The sequence below is a fragment of the Harpegnathos saltator genome, unplaced genomic scaffold, assembly GCF_003227715.2.
Source record: "Harpegnathos saltator strain DR-91 unplaced genomic scaffold, Hsal_v8.6 scaffold12, whole genome shotgun sequence".
NCBI lineage: Eukaryota > Metazoa > Arthropoda > Insecta > Hymenoptera > Formicidae > Harpegnathos > Harpegnathos saltator.
The window spans coordinates 633,040-647,333 of NW_020229895.1; the positions used below are offsets into that span (position 1 = coordinate 633,040).

Consider the following 14,294-nt stretch of genomic DNA (forward strand, 5'->3'; position numbering starts at 1 on the left):
CAGTGACAATCTCCGCTGCTTATCAGCTGAGACTCGTCATCGTCGAGAGCCTCGGAAAATTTTGCCGATAATACGCGCGATAATCACACGCTTCGCTCAGTCGTTCTTACGACGAGTGATGATTTCGCGCGCGTCTGGAGAGGGTTAATCGCCGCCGTGTCGCTAATTGCTTTCCCGACGACTCGCCGGGAGGGTAGATGGAGGAACGTATGCGCCTTCTGTTCGTCGTTTCGAGGGCGATTGCCCAAGAGGATTGCGACAACACCGGTATTCCTCCTCTTCGTGTCCCTCTGCCGCGGAGTTTCCCTTTTTGAATTTCGCCTCCCTCGCGTCCCTCCACCGCCTCCTCCTCCCCCTCCTCCTCCTCCTCCTGCTCCACCTCCTTTTGCCGCACCGTCTGTCCCGCCGACTCGTAGTCCTTGGGAGCTCCGTGAGCACTTTTACGACGATGGAATGTGCAGCGGCGAGTCGCCGTCGGTGTAGATCTATCTAGGTTCTCGCGCGCGTGCGCGATTCTTCGTTGGCTTTTTGTTTTCCGTTTTTTATTTTCCTCTCGCCGTTCTTATGGTATTCACCAGGAGGAGGTTACGAGATCGCTACTCGCTCCGTTAATCCGCTTCTCGCTTCTTACGCGGCCGCGGACGCGTACGTCGCTCGCGAGGTTGCGACGTCGAATGGAATCTTATTGCCGCTTGCATCGCGCCGCATTTTCCACTTTCAATCGCGCTGTTTTAAACAGCGCACCGCTGTCCTCGATCCTCCGTGCCGGGAGGCCAGTCGCATTCGCATTTACAAACCCGAATTATCATATCATTACTGCGGTGTATCCCGATATCTCCTTGTATTTTCTCCCCTCCAATGTTTTCACGCTTTCGCAGGGCTTGCCCTGCAATGTTTAACAAACGCTCTCATCTGTCTATTTATCTCTCTTTTTATCTCTCTCTCTCTCTCTCTCTCCCTCCCTCCCTCCCTCTCTCTCTCCCTCCGGTTCTCTATCGAGATGTCTATAAAGAGCTGTCGAGCACACCGCGGTGGGTTTTGCGTTTCATTAATCATTATGTAAAACCGAGCGAGCTGAGTCAAGTGCGAATCGAAAAGGATTAGATTCGATGTAGCGGCTGTTCTCCGCGTGCTCGCGAATAATATTGATGGCACGCCACGTTGCTTTGAGACAAAAAAGCGACGTCACTTGCGGATTAACTAAGAGGATTGAAAACGACGAGCGCGATCTCGCGCGTGTATCCATGTGTGTGAATTATAATGCACCTATACGACAGAGAAAGAGAGGGGGGGAGGGGAGACAGGGGGAGAAAGAGAAACAGAGTGTTATTAAATTTGATCATTGTCTTGTCACCGTTGGCATCCGGAAATTTGCTCTCACGCGGCGTTTAATCCTTTGCGGCACGTATTTTTCAGAAAATCCGAATCACATGAAAATTTATATAGGGGGGTTTTCTGGGGTCGCTGATGACGAATCAGTTATCAGATTTTCGAAATTCAAGATGGCGGACGCAAAAATGAAAAATCGCGATAATTTCGGTGACAATGAGTTTTGGACCTCAGATTCGTAATCAGCGATCTTGAAAGCTAACCAAAGTACAATTTCAGTTAATCATATAAAAATTTTATGATCCGCCATCTTGGAAAATAAATTTTAGAATTTGGACCTCAAATTCGTAATCAGCAAGCTCAAAAACTAACCAGAGTACAATTTTAGCTAATTAAATAAAAATTCTATGATCCGCCATCTTGAATCCTTCATCTTGGAAAATTAATTTTGGAATTTGGACCTCAGATTCGTAATCAGCGACCCAAAAAAACCCCCAAATCTTGATTTTGAGCAAAAAATTCACTCGTAGTTCGTGGAAAATGATTTTTTTCCGTAAAAATGTATATTTTTCACATTTTGTTTATTTATAATAAGTGGATTTATGCAACTTATGCAGAACTTATGAACTTATGCAAAACACTTTTCGACCTTTCATGTATGTTCCCATATCGTATGAGAAGCTAAAAGAACGCAAAAAATCCAACAAGAGTCCCTCAAATATGAAATATTTCACGAAAATATGAGAATAAATAGGTGGTAAGTGTACTTACCACTATGCCTCAAAGGGTTAAGTAGCGAATGTCTCGAGCGCGTCGGTCGCGAATTGCAACCGCGAGTTCTCGCTCGTCGATCGTCACTCGGCGAATTCCCAGTCGGATTTATCATCGCATCATGATACGAATTAGCCGATATAAACATTATCATTATCCTTATTGTTTCCCTCGGTGTCTCATTATCATCGTCATTACCTCCTCATCATTTCTCGTCTTTGTAAAAAAAAAAAACGACGCGAGCGAGCGAGCGAGTACGGTCATAAGAAAGACACGCCGCGAGAAAGCCGCGCGCGTCATGTATACACCGTTCTCATAAAGCGTTCTCCGATTACGTAAGAAGTTAATCATTCGGCCAAGTGAGAGCAACACGAGAAGACCGGCTGGGATCGAGGAGGATCGAGCGATGGCGCGCGTGCACGCGCGCGAGTGTCTAAGGTAGTTCCCGTCATTCGTCGAAGTTGGGCTCTACGATTTCAGTAAATGACGCGCGTCGTCGTCGTCGTTGTCGTTTACGTAACGAACTCACGGCGGACTCTCGGCGTTGTACTTGCAAACTCCGGCTTGCCTCACCTGTGCGTACCAGGTGTTGTTGCTCAAGGCACCAGCCTGGGAACTGGTTGTCGGAGCGAGTCGCGTGTAAATCGCGGTTAATCGTTACGTTCGCAAGAAGTCGACGAGTGTCTTTTGAATTAGCCTTAATTCGAATTGATAGTCCAATTTGCCGCACGAGACACGCGCGCGCGCGCGCGAGAGAGAGAGAGAGAGAGAGAGAGAGAGAGAGAGAGAGAGAGAGAGAGAAAAGTCGTGTGAGAGATGCTCCGCTGAGATTAAGCGCTTCTATCGAGGACGACGTCTCATCAGATACGCGTTCAGAGAGAGAGAGAGAGAGAGAGAGAGAGAGAGAGAGAGAGAGACTTTGGCCCGAATAATTCTCGTTCACGTGCAGCACCGTGTTGTTAATCGGTGCCTCGTTGTTGTCGCAAGTCGCCGTCGAATCGATAATATTCCCCGCGTACACGCGCGCGCTGTATCGGATACGCTTCCGCGGGACGGTGAGAATTTGTCTTCCTATGCTCGCCCACGCACTCCAATTAGAGCTTCCGGTATTAATGGCCGTCTGACCATGTTTGTTTTCGTGCCGATGAATGGGTACACTTGGCCTTGGATAATTCGTGCGAGCGCGTTCTACGATCCCGATCGGCTGTATAACCGCTTTTATACGTGCGCGCTCGCGCGCGCGTTATCAATTGATCAGGTTCTTGCGCTACTGCTTCGCCATCGAGGCAATCGAGGCAAAACGGTGACAGTCGAATAAACGAAGCGGCGGCGGCGAGGTGATCCCAGATAAAGCCCCGCTGCTCACTGATTATGAAAATTAAATGAGCAAAGTTACATTATACAGGGAGATCGAGGCGCGAGACTAGAGTCGAGTTGAACGGACTCGGTTTCAGGGTCGCGCACGGCGAACCGTAACTTAATTCCTTCAGAAGAATCCCACTTTTTCTGTGCGATTTTAATATCTTACTGCCTCTCCTCGCGGTCACACTTGGTCTCTTGTTTGTTTGAGAGACAAGTTGGGAATTGAATTCACCGAGACGATCATTAATTACGATAACGTATCAGCAAGTCATCACGTTCACAGATCCTCAACGCGACATCAGCGAGCGTGCGAATAAAAAGTAGGCGTTTCACACGGGAGGGGGGAATTTATTTCGACCTCGGGCACTTGAGAATGATGTGTTCGAGTGACGCGCGTGGAATCCCGCGGGGTGTGTGGGCGCCGTGGGTGTCGTGGGCCCCGCAGGTGCACAGGTGCGCGATGCGCAAAACGCGCGAGCGGAGTCGAAGCTCTCTTTCCGACACATTAGGAGACCTTGAACTTGGCACTGAATCACCTCGCCGGGAGCGCATCCTCCTCTCGCTTTTGCAAGTATGAAACTTTTGCTTTCACTTTGCGCCGGATTCCGTTTACGTGTCCTTAATGCACGCAACGTGGGCCGGACGGAAGGAGAGCAGCGGTCGCAGCGTTGTTGCTATGCCGCGCAACATCCCTCGATCTTCCTCGCGACGTGTACCCGACTAGAAATTTATCCTATGGTCCTGATCAGGTTAACCTCATTTGGACATCAGGTCCCAAGGTAATACTATCGGCTGTCCTAGTAAGTCATGTAACGCAACGTGGATATCAGGACCTTGGTAAGGATTCATAGTCAGGTCCTTATTGAGAATCCTTATTACGTTTTTTTTTTTTTTTTTTTTTTTCAAGATTATGACTCCTGATTATTCGCCACGGCTATATTGGATGATGACGTTAGAAATAAGAAATGATACGCTGAAAATTCTTTCCTGTCATTTCCAAATAAAAAGATATTTGCATGAAATAATATTTTAGATCGCTTGAGCATACTTGTAAAATGTTTCGGAAAAGAAATATAAAATGAATATCACAAGGTGACAAAACATAAAGTAGTGTTAAAGAGAAAAGTTGCATGTCACGTTAATTTTCCAACTATTTACTGACTGCTAAAAAAGGATAGTTTCTATAGCATTTTACAAATATATTCAAGTGATCTGAAGTGTTTTTTCAATGCAAACATCTTTATATTTAGAAATGACACCCAAAAATTGTTTTGTTAAAACTTGATAATGCAAATCATATTAGGTACAATGAATAAGATCCCGACAAGGACCTGATTAACTGAACCACATTATATCATACACTAGGTTGGTACATTAAGGACCCAATCATTATAACCTTATAAAGGTCTTCCTTACTCATTTGTCATTAGGACATTATAAGGACTGACTTACTTAGGATTATCTTTCATTCACTCTATTAGGTCCTTATCAATGTTAGGTGAACCTGATCAAAATTTCTAGTCGGGTATTTCCGATCGCGAAAGTCGACTCGACAATTTTGCTTCCGCATCAATCTTGCGATATTCAATAATTAAGATATGAGTATAAATAATGCGATAATTGGAACAACACATTTTTGCTTATCATTATTTTTTATCGGCGTTTTACAGACTGCGAATGTTGGCTTAAATCAATCTCTCTCTCTCTCTCTCTCTCTCTCTCTCTCTCTCTCTCTCTCTCTCTCTCTCTATTCTCGCCAAGTTCGTCCGTTGAAATCGGTGATTTCTGTAACACATGATGAAACGATGGATTTTCATTTCACACAACTAGAAATATGTGGCTCTCGGTCACGTCCCGGCGTTCAGCTTCTGGATTCAACATCTTACTCCTGGCTGCTCTGTCCTAACACCCAGGACACTTACCGGGGCGCTGACACTCACGTAGGTACACGACGATTCAGTCGACGGAGAGATCGCGTGTTAATTAACGTTCGTGTCTCGTGTCGACAAGAAAGCAATCGATTACGATATCTCACGATCCGAGAAATGATTCGACGAAGAATATTCCATGACGACCGGCATCGGCCGACTTTACCGGGTATCTTCCGCGTCGCGAACGCTCGTCATTCCTCGGTTCGAGTCGCTCGATGACTTGACCGCAGGAGAATCCGCGACACGCGAGAGCACCGAAACAATGGGCAGAAACGGCCAGACCCTGCCGGCATGACGTGTCGCGACGTCGAAACTATCAACAACAGCAAAAAGCATCGAAAGCGATAGGAAGTGTCGTTCTTAGAATCATCCGAATGCTCTATTACGTTGCGAGTCGCGGCGCGCAGCGCGTGTTATATCGATACGTCGGACAATTCTTGCCGGTTTATAGCAGTGTTTCGACGATTCTTGAACAGGTTCTCTCGTTGGGGTCGCGTTTGTTAACACTGTGTCCGGTCAAATCGTCACGAGTGTCAGTGCCACCATGGACCTGATGAGAGCCATAGTCCTGGGTCGGGAAGCCAAGACTATGGAGGAAGCGGGACGTGGCCGGGACGTGGCCAGTGATGCATCAAGTGCTTCCAGGTGTGTAAAATCATTCGTTATGCGAGTTTCCTCTTTGAGGAAAGTTTGACGAGACCAAGTTTGAGGCGAACTTGCCGAGATGGACACGTAGAGATATATGGCGAGATATTACACGGAGATACACGGAGAAAGGGAGAAGGGAGCGCGCGCTTGAAATTCGAAACGCGCATTTTTCGTCTCCATCTCTGTCGTGCGCGTTGCGGGAAAGCGCGGAGAGCCAAGTGCGCGATTTAATATCAATGAGCGGCGTTTGATTCATAAGTTAAACACAGCGGGATGCCACCTGCGCGGCTGCCAAAGGATCTCTCGGAGCGTGTCTCGCTCATTGTTCCGCGCGATCTTGGCACGCTGACCGCACGCCGCCGAGCATAGCTACCGTGAGAGACAAACGTAGCTCTCGAGGTAGCTGAAATTCTTTGCCGGTGCTCCGCGCACGGCGTGTCTTCGTCGTCGGGGGCCTGCGTCGTGGCCGGGTGCGTTGCTGCAAAATCATCGTAGGAACTTTCGGACTCGCGTGCCGCTCGATGAATATTTATGCCGCGCTACATTTCGCTCAGTAACGCGCGTTTGGCGGTAATTAAGGTTATCCGGTGGAGTAATTAAATTCATTTGGCTATTTCGTCCCCGCTGCTAAATAAGCCGGCCCGCCGCCGCGGTGGAGGGTAACAAGCGGAGCCGGCGCGGGCGCGGGCGCCTCACATCGTCTCTCGGTGAAGAGAGATTTTCTAATCCTAAACGGGGCTCATTAAGCGGCTGCTTTATTCTTTGGAATGTAAATTATTTCACCCGACGACGCGCGGATAAGAGCTCGGGAAAACTTGCGCTTATTCTTATATTCCGGCGATACCGGGGCTCCGCCTTGAAACACCGGAGTCGCGTCCGCGCTATCAGAGAGAGAGAGAGAGAGAGAGGGAGAGGGAGGGAGGAGCGAGAGAAATCAGAGACGGGAAGAGAAAATTCAGAGATACGAATGAATCTGAAAATTGGTGAAACGCGTCGTTAATTTACACGCGTTGCGCCAGCGTCTCTCTCTCTCGCTCAGGCTCCGAGAAACACCGACAAGGCGAATTCAGCCGGAAAAGACTCTGTTTCGTTACGTACGTCGGATTACGTCACATATTGCGTACGTGCTAATATAACGGCTAATAGGCTACTCTCGCCAGCGCGTATTCCACAATTTCCATCGAAATGCCAAGTCAACCCATGGGAACGGATTGTACGAATATACACACGCGTATGAGGAGAGCTCCCCTCATCCGCAGCTATTTTAACACTGTTTGCCCTTTTGCCAACTTTGAATGCCTTCAAATGTGCCGTCTTGATGGCGCTCTTCCCGCCGTCCGCCTTTTCTCCCCCCTCTCTCTCTCTCTCTCTCTCTCTCTCGAGTTCCACGTGTATGTCATGCTGTTTAGTACGTGGCACGCATAATACGGTCGTTAATCGCGTATATGCCCGCGCACTTCAATTCAACCGCGAACTACGGGAGAGAGAAAGAGAGAGAGAGAGAGAGAGAGAGAGAGGGAGAGAGAGAGAGAGAGGTAGGCATACTCGTGAGAACAAAAGACAGGCGGTGTAATTGGGAAATATGCCGAAGGATGATCCCGCTCATGATGCTCATTGTACTCGCTTTGAGCAGAGAAAGCAGAGGCAGGCAGACGGACGGAGCAGAGGCCGGGTCGCGAGCGTTTTCGAGCTCGGTTGGCATTTCAATGGAAATTGTGGAATACGCGCGCGCGCGCGCGAGATCGAGTGTACCCGTGCCTCTGGCTACCTGGCTTTATTTATGCCAGCCGAGATACTCGCGAGATTGCGAATTAGCGGACACGCGTGTGTGCGATTCGTAAAAAATTTATGTAACGTCGCGTTGAGAAAGTCCGCGCCGGTCGTTTACGACGCTCCTCGTGAATCAAATCGGCGCGAGGAGAGGTGCCGGGAGAGGGGGGCAGGAGAGAGCGATTAGTCTCAAATTAAAAATGAATCGAATTACGCGGGGCAAGCGAATCGAGTGGAATTCTTCGCTGGAAATGGACCCCGTCTACGCGCACCCGAAGGGTTAAATTCCTCCCTCTTTTCGCTCAGGTCGATCGCACTTGAATAGCATCCGGTAGAGCATCCGAGAAGTATCCTGACTTCGCAATAATTCTACCATCCTCCCGTTCTCTCATTCTCCGCTCTCCTCTTCTCCCCTCATCCTCTCTCTCTTTCTCTCGTTCTCTCGCGCGCGCGTTTTCTCTCTCTCTCTCTCTCTCTCTCTCTCTCTCTCCTCTTTCTCTCCTCCTCCCGTTATCGATCCGTCTGCTAGTTGGCGAGAGGAGGACGCCGAGGTGTGTGTTCCGTGCATGGATTTTAATCTCATACTTCGTTAGCTCTCGCAGTATGTCCACTCCTACACACTCCGATAGAAAAAAACCCTCCCTCCCGCTCCCTTTGCTTCTCTTTCCGCGGTCCTGATTTTATTCATTAAAGGATTAAGTAGCGCCGCACGCGCGACCTTTTCGCTTTTAATTATATTCATAATGCAGACGCGCCAGGTCGATTGACGAAACGACCGCGTCGCGTCCGCTTTTGATTTGCCGATTAATTAAGTCAATTGGCGCAGTCGCCTTCGGAAATGAATCAGTCGCATTAAGATGCAGAAGGATATCGCGTTTGATATTTTTCGACTTTTGAATCGCGCAACGCGAGAAAGAGAGAGAGTACGAGGGGGGGGGGAGATTTCCACGCGATTTGCGAAATGCAATCGTGGAGTCGCCGCAACGGCTGATATAATTTCCAGTTGCTGAGCGCGGAGTGTTGGTCGCGTTCGGGATTAGTAGCTCGAGACGAGGAAACGCTCTCAGGTGGCGAGGGGGTCGAAGGGTTAAATCGCGCGTCGGTTCCGCATTGCGGTCCACCGTTTACGCGCGATCTCCCGTCATTGGAGCCGCGTCTCTCTCTCTCTCTCTCTCTCTCTCTCTCTCTTCTCTCTCTCTCTCTCTCTCTCTCTCTCTCTCTCTCTCTCTCTCTCTCTCTCTCTCTCTCTCTCTTTCTCTCTCTCTCTCTCTCTCTCTCTCTCTCTCTCTCTCTCTCTCTCTCTCTCTCTCTCTCTCCCCCCTCTTTCTTATTGCATACTTCCCTGGAACTCTCACGAGCTCTCTGACGAGTATCTCCTCGCGAGAGAGAGAGAGAGAGGGGGGCTCGGGCAGGAATAGTTTGCGGCGGAAGATAGAGCCGTTCGTGAATTATTGAGGATGGCGTGTACGGCTCACTGCTGGCAACGTGGGTAACAGCGTCGTGGTCGTGTCGTCGAGACGGAACCGCCTCTCCGCCATCCCGCCGGGGATCCGCGGTGCTTAATGTTACATCGAACAATCGGTTCCGACGCGAGAGAACAACGCGGTCGAAAATTCACGCCGTCACTCTCTCTCTCTCTCTTTCTCTCTCTCTCTCTCTCTCTCTCTCTCTCTCTCTCTCTCTCTCTGTCGCGACCTGATATCGCGGCGTTTGTGCGAATTGTGCGTTGAGATAGAAAAATAGATCGAGTCGGCTGCAGCAAGAAGCAAGCGTATCGCGCGGATTTCGTCGCGTGAGCCGTGACCGTGAGAATTTCATTCCCAGCGAATTTATGCGCTCTCGTCGCGGAGGAGAGTTTATTCTGTCGGGATGCTGACGAGCCGACGAGACGCGACGTGCTCGTCTTCTCGAGCTGGCGGCTCGGGAAATTCGTCTCTACGACAAACTAAAACGGGTCCTTCATAAAATATCGGCTCGGCCGTGCGCACGCAGGCGTTTCCGCACCGGGTGACATCAATGCGCGCGGCCATATTCCGCGTTTCGAAGGGCCGTTCGGGAGCACACGGCGCGGCAAATCGCCCCGGAACGAATGCGAGAGGGACGGCTCGTGAAGCCATTCATCTTCAGTCGAGCCGCACTTTTTCCGCTCATCCTCCACTTACATATCGGCTCTAATCGCGAGACGCTCATTAACGGCGGATCATGGCGGCCGCGTGTCCTCGTTATATCTTTTTACGACACTCTGCGACCGAGGCGGGACTTATTCGAGCGAACGCTACATAGAGACAGGGAGGCAACTTTGTGTGTGTGTGTGTGTGTGTGTGATATCAAGTTGATGCGGCCATTTCCTCGCATTTCTCTTCGAAAAGCGCCATCGACGTCCGTTCGATGTTTATGAGAGAGAGAGAGAGAGAGAGAGAGAGAGAGAGATTTTCGAGGAATCAATTTTTTTTTTTTCCGTTATATACATACTTTTCGACAATCTAATTTTTCAAGGTCCCCCGACTGCGGCCGCGGCTGAGCGTCGCTTTAAAAATAACGCGGACAACGCGGGTAACATCGCGATTTCACGGGCGCGCCGAAAACGAGCTTAACAAATTCATTTACGACGTAACGAGCGCGCCGCGTATACATCGCGCATCGTTCCGTCACCTTCGCCCACCCACACGCGAGCGCTCGATGCGCGTCCAGTTAATTGTGTTACACGGCGGTCTATACGCGAGATGATTGTGCATTCGCGAGACGAAACTGTACGCGGTGCGTTGCGACTAGTTAATTAGAAGTTCCACTTGGAACGAAACGTCCGCGACTTCCTCCCCCGTTCTACGCCCACCGCTGTCTCTCTTTGGTCGTGAAGAATATCAGCTGACGGCTGAGGGATTTAATAGTGTATATTCTCTCTCTCTCTCTCTCTCTCTCTCTCTCTCGCTCGCTCGCTCGCTCGCTCGATTGTTTTTAATACCTCTCGTCGATCGATTATCCTACCGTCGATGCATTCGATGCAACTCTCTAAATTATAGCCGTATCCTTCACGCCGCAACAACAACAGCAGCAGCAGCAGCAGCAGCAGCAGCAGCAGCAATGTTATTGCCTCTCCCGTCTACCTGAGCGCGCGATATCCCGCGGTTTAATTTATGATTACCGCGCGATGGAATTACACGATTTGCAACCGGGCGTGGGCGCGCGCGCGCATCTTCCGTCGAGTGGATAGTCTTTTTATCGGGTGGCTTTTTCCCTTTCTACGCCGTCGCGGTCTCGTCGTCATCGTCGCTGCCGCGATTACCTGAAATATCCTCTCATAAATTTTCAAGCGGCCTGAATCCTCACCCAAGTCGAGTATGTCACTCTCGCGAGCCGCGTCCTTTGGCAGTAAGTAAATTACTTGGAAGGTTGGCCTGGTCGGGTTGCGGTGGATGCGGAGAGTCGCGGAGGAAAAAAATTTCCACCCGCTGAATTGAGGCGGGTTAATTCGCCGCATACAAGCCTGAAACCGAGCTTGCGTAACTCAATTCTTGCTTGTTTCGGTTGATTTTCTGTATTTTTTTTCTTTTTATTTTACAATATGACCGATGCGGCCGCGATTGTCCGCGCACACCGCCCGCGCGGGATCTCTCTCTCTCTCTCTCTCTCTCTCTCTCTCTCTCTCTCTCTCTCTCTCTCATACGTGACGATCGTGTAACTTTTCGTGGCATCTGGTGTCGTATCACGCGTGTCATGCGTATGCGTCGTTCAAACAAGCAGCAGGCTAATAAAAGGGAAGAACGCAGGAGAAAGTTGCGAGCTGGAAAATTCACGGTGTCAGAAGGCACTAAAGAGACAGAAGGTGCGAGATGAGAAACGCTCGAAAATTCTCCGACCACTTTTCCCCATCGTCTTTCTCTTTACCGTCCTCAACTTTTCTCGCTTCGTGCACATGTTCGAGCCCGTGAACAAGCGTGTATATATATACGTACACTCGCCGATTCGATGAGGGGGGATTTCGTGCTGCGTGACATGGACTTAAAGCCGCGGATATCATGGATGCAAGAGAACAGAGGAGGAGGAGGAAGAGGAGGAGGAGGAGGAGGGAGATGGCGACGACGGCGGCGTAGGTTGTAAGTTGAGGCGAATGAGGAGGAGGCGGGAACTCGGATAGAGAAGAGACCTCATGAGGGACGAGGGGGCGCAAGGAGGCGGTGGATATCAAATATGCTAGGACAGATGCATGGTCTCACAGTAGTTTGCCATTCTTGCCGGTTTCGCTCTTTCCGATACTTGTTCCCTCTAAACGTTCCTCCTCTCTCCGTTTACCTCCTCTTATAACCTCCTCCCGCTTTCCTTTCTGTCTTCCTCTCTCTCTCTCTCTCTCTCTCTCTCTCTCTCTCTCTCTCTCTCTCTCTCTCTCTCTCTCTCTCTCTCTCTCTCTCTCTCTCTCTCTCTCTCTCTCTCTCTCTCTCTCCCCCTCCCTCTCCCTCTCTCCCTCTTTCTGTATTCCCCCAGCCGCCTCTGCCCTCGTGCACCTTCTCCCTCTTATTATGCGTTTCTCGCGTTCGCCTCCCTCGCGCGAGGCCCTCTCTCGATCGGCTGTTTTTTTCCTCTTCGTCACGTAATTACAGTTTCCACTGTTGCATGCATACGGACAACGCGATATAGACCGTGGCGGCTTGGGGATACTTTTTTTTACGACGTTCGCGCTACTCGGCTCGTTCGTGACGTGGAAACGTGGTTCGCTGGAAAGGTGTGGATTTCGTTATCTGTTTGCGCCGTAGCGAGGCTTAACGCGATTATATTGCAAAGTCCGATGAAACTATTTTTTTTCCCAACGACGGAGGCGAAGTCGAATTTCGCGGGAATCGAATTCAGCGGGAGGACACGACACGCGCGCCGAGTTCTTGTGCTCTCGACGGAACTGAAAAAAGTGCCGCGATCAATCGCAGCTCGCGAATAGCCGGGGGAAGACCATCGTCGCTCTCGTCTCAATCTTGCCATCATCGAATCTCGAGATAATGAGATCCATATTCCCGCGAACTCAAGCGAGACTGCCGCAGATCTATTAGCATTTCCTCCTGCGTTCCTTCTTCCCGTCGCGAAGGAAGCTCGATTTAGTTACGACTCAAAATCCGGCTTAATGATTACGACGCGACGGGATATGATTGCTCGTTCTGGTTCTCCGAGCAAGAGAGAGAGAGAGAGAGGAGAGAGAGAGAGGGGGGGGGCGAAAGAGGGAGAATTTATCCTTTGCGGGTAATCCGGATTTAAATATTGAACTTCGGGCCAGCTTCTCGTCCATCTTACTCGCGTTCATCGATCGGCGTGAATTTCCACACGCCGTCTTTAACATCTCGCGTCTCTCCGTCTCTCTTCTCGCGTGTTTGCTTGCCGTGTTATTCAAATATTTGGCACTCTCACGCAAGAGCACGCTTCCTTCGATGAATGAGTGTCTCTCTTCCATGCGCACATTCCAGCGCGGAAACAATCGATCGGAAAGACCGGCGAAATCTCGTAATAGCTTCTTCCTCCGAAAGCTTCTAGCACGTTGCGAAAAAAAGCCGACTCGACGAGTACGCGGGATTCGGAATCGGTGATTCGTCGTCACACTCTCGGTCGCTCGGATGCTCGCTCTCTCGTTTACACGACCGATTTCCGAAAGCTGGTATCGACTCGCAGTCGAGAGGACCGCGTCCTTATTACGCCCGCCGAGGCAATCTGGACGGACGAATGAGGTGAGCAGGAGAAAAGCGGCTCTCGAGCGAGGAACGCGACGGAAGCTGGAGAAACTGGAAGAGCTATCCACCCTTGTGAACTTTATTATTCCGAAGTGATAAGTCATGTATTCGTAACGAGACAATATGGCCCGAGTTTTCCGGCAAACGGCTCGGGAATGCCTTTATTTCTGCCGACGCCGCCGCGTTTAGCTCGCACCGTTCGCGCGTTCTCACGGGACGCCTTCCCTCTCTTCCTTCGTCCCTGCCGAGCAGAAAAATATAATATAATAGAGAACAACAGCCGAAATCCGTCTCTATCGGTCCCGAGGCTGGCCGCGCGCGTTACCTTCCGATTCGCCGTGGATCCCATCGAAGTCCATTCCAACTTGCCGTCGCGGATTCGATTCCCGAGATTCTCAACGTCGGCCTATACGTACAGGCCGACTCGGCTGAGGTAGAAAAAGAAGTCGCGTGTGTGTATGTGTGTGTGTGCGCGCGCGCGCGCGTAAACGTGTGCGCCAGCTCTCGATAGGCGCGCGGTGAGAGTCGGCGTGCGGGGGTGGAGTGGCGATTAATTATGCAGAAAAGCTGCGATCGATGGAGGAACGTGCACCCTTAAAATATTGATACCACGAACGGTCTCTACTACCATATAACCGTTGTTCTCTACTATTCTCTACCCTCGGTCTAACAACCGCCGCTGCCGCCGCCGCCGCCGCCGCCGCCGAGGCCGCGGCGTAGCCGGAGCGTCGACGACGAGAGGGGGCTTTGCGCGTCGCTTTTGCAGACTCTCTCGATT

The 14,294-nt window shown here is 50.4% G+C and overlaps 1 protein-coding gene across 1 annotated transcript in view; it reads left to right on the forward strand.

The window, feature by feature from the left end:
- HnRNP-K (Heterogeneous nuclear ribonucleoprotein K) overlaps positions 1-14,294 on the forward strand; it is a 110,476-nt gene that overhangs the window by 6,620 nt on the left and 89,562 nt on the right. Inside the window, exon 2 of the mRNA XM_025305284.1 lies at positions 5,870-6,038. Coding sequence (XP_025161069.1) covers positions 5,938-6,038 — 101 coding nt within the window. The 5' untranslated portion in view covers positions 5,870-5,937. The remainder of the gene's footprint in view (positions 1-5,869; positions 6,039-14,294) is intronic.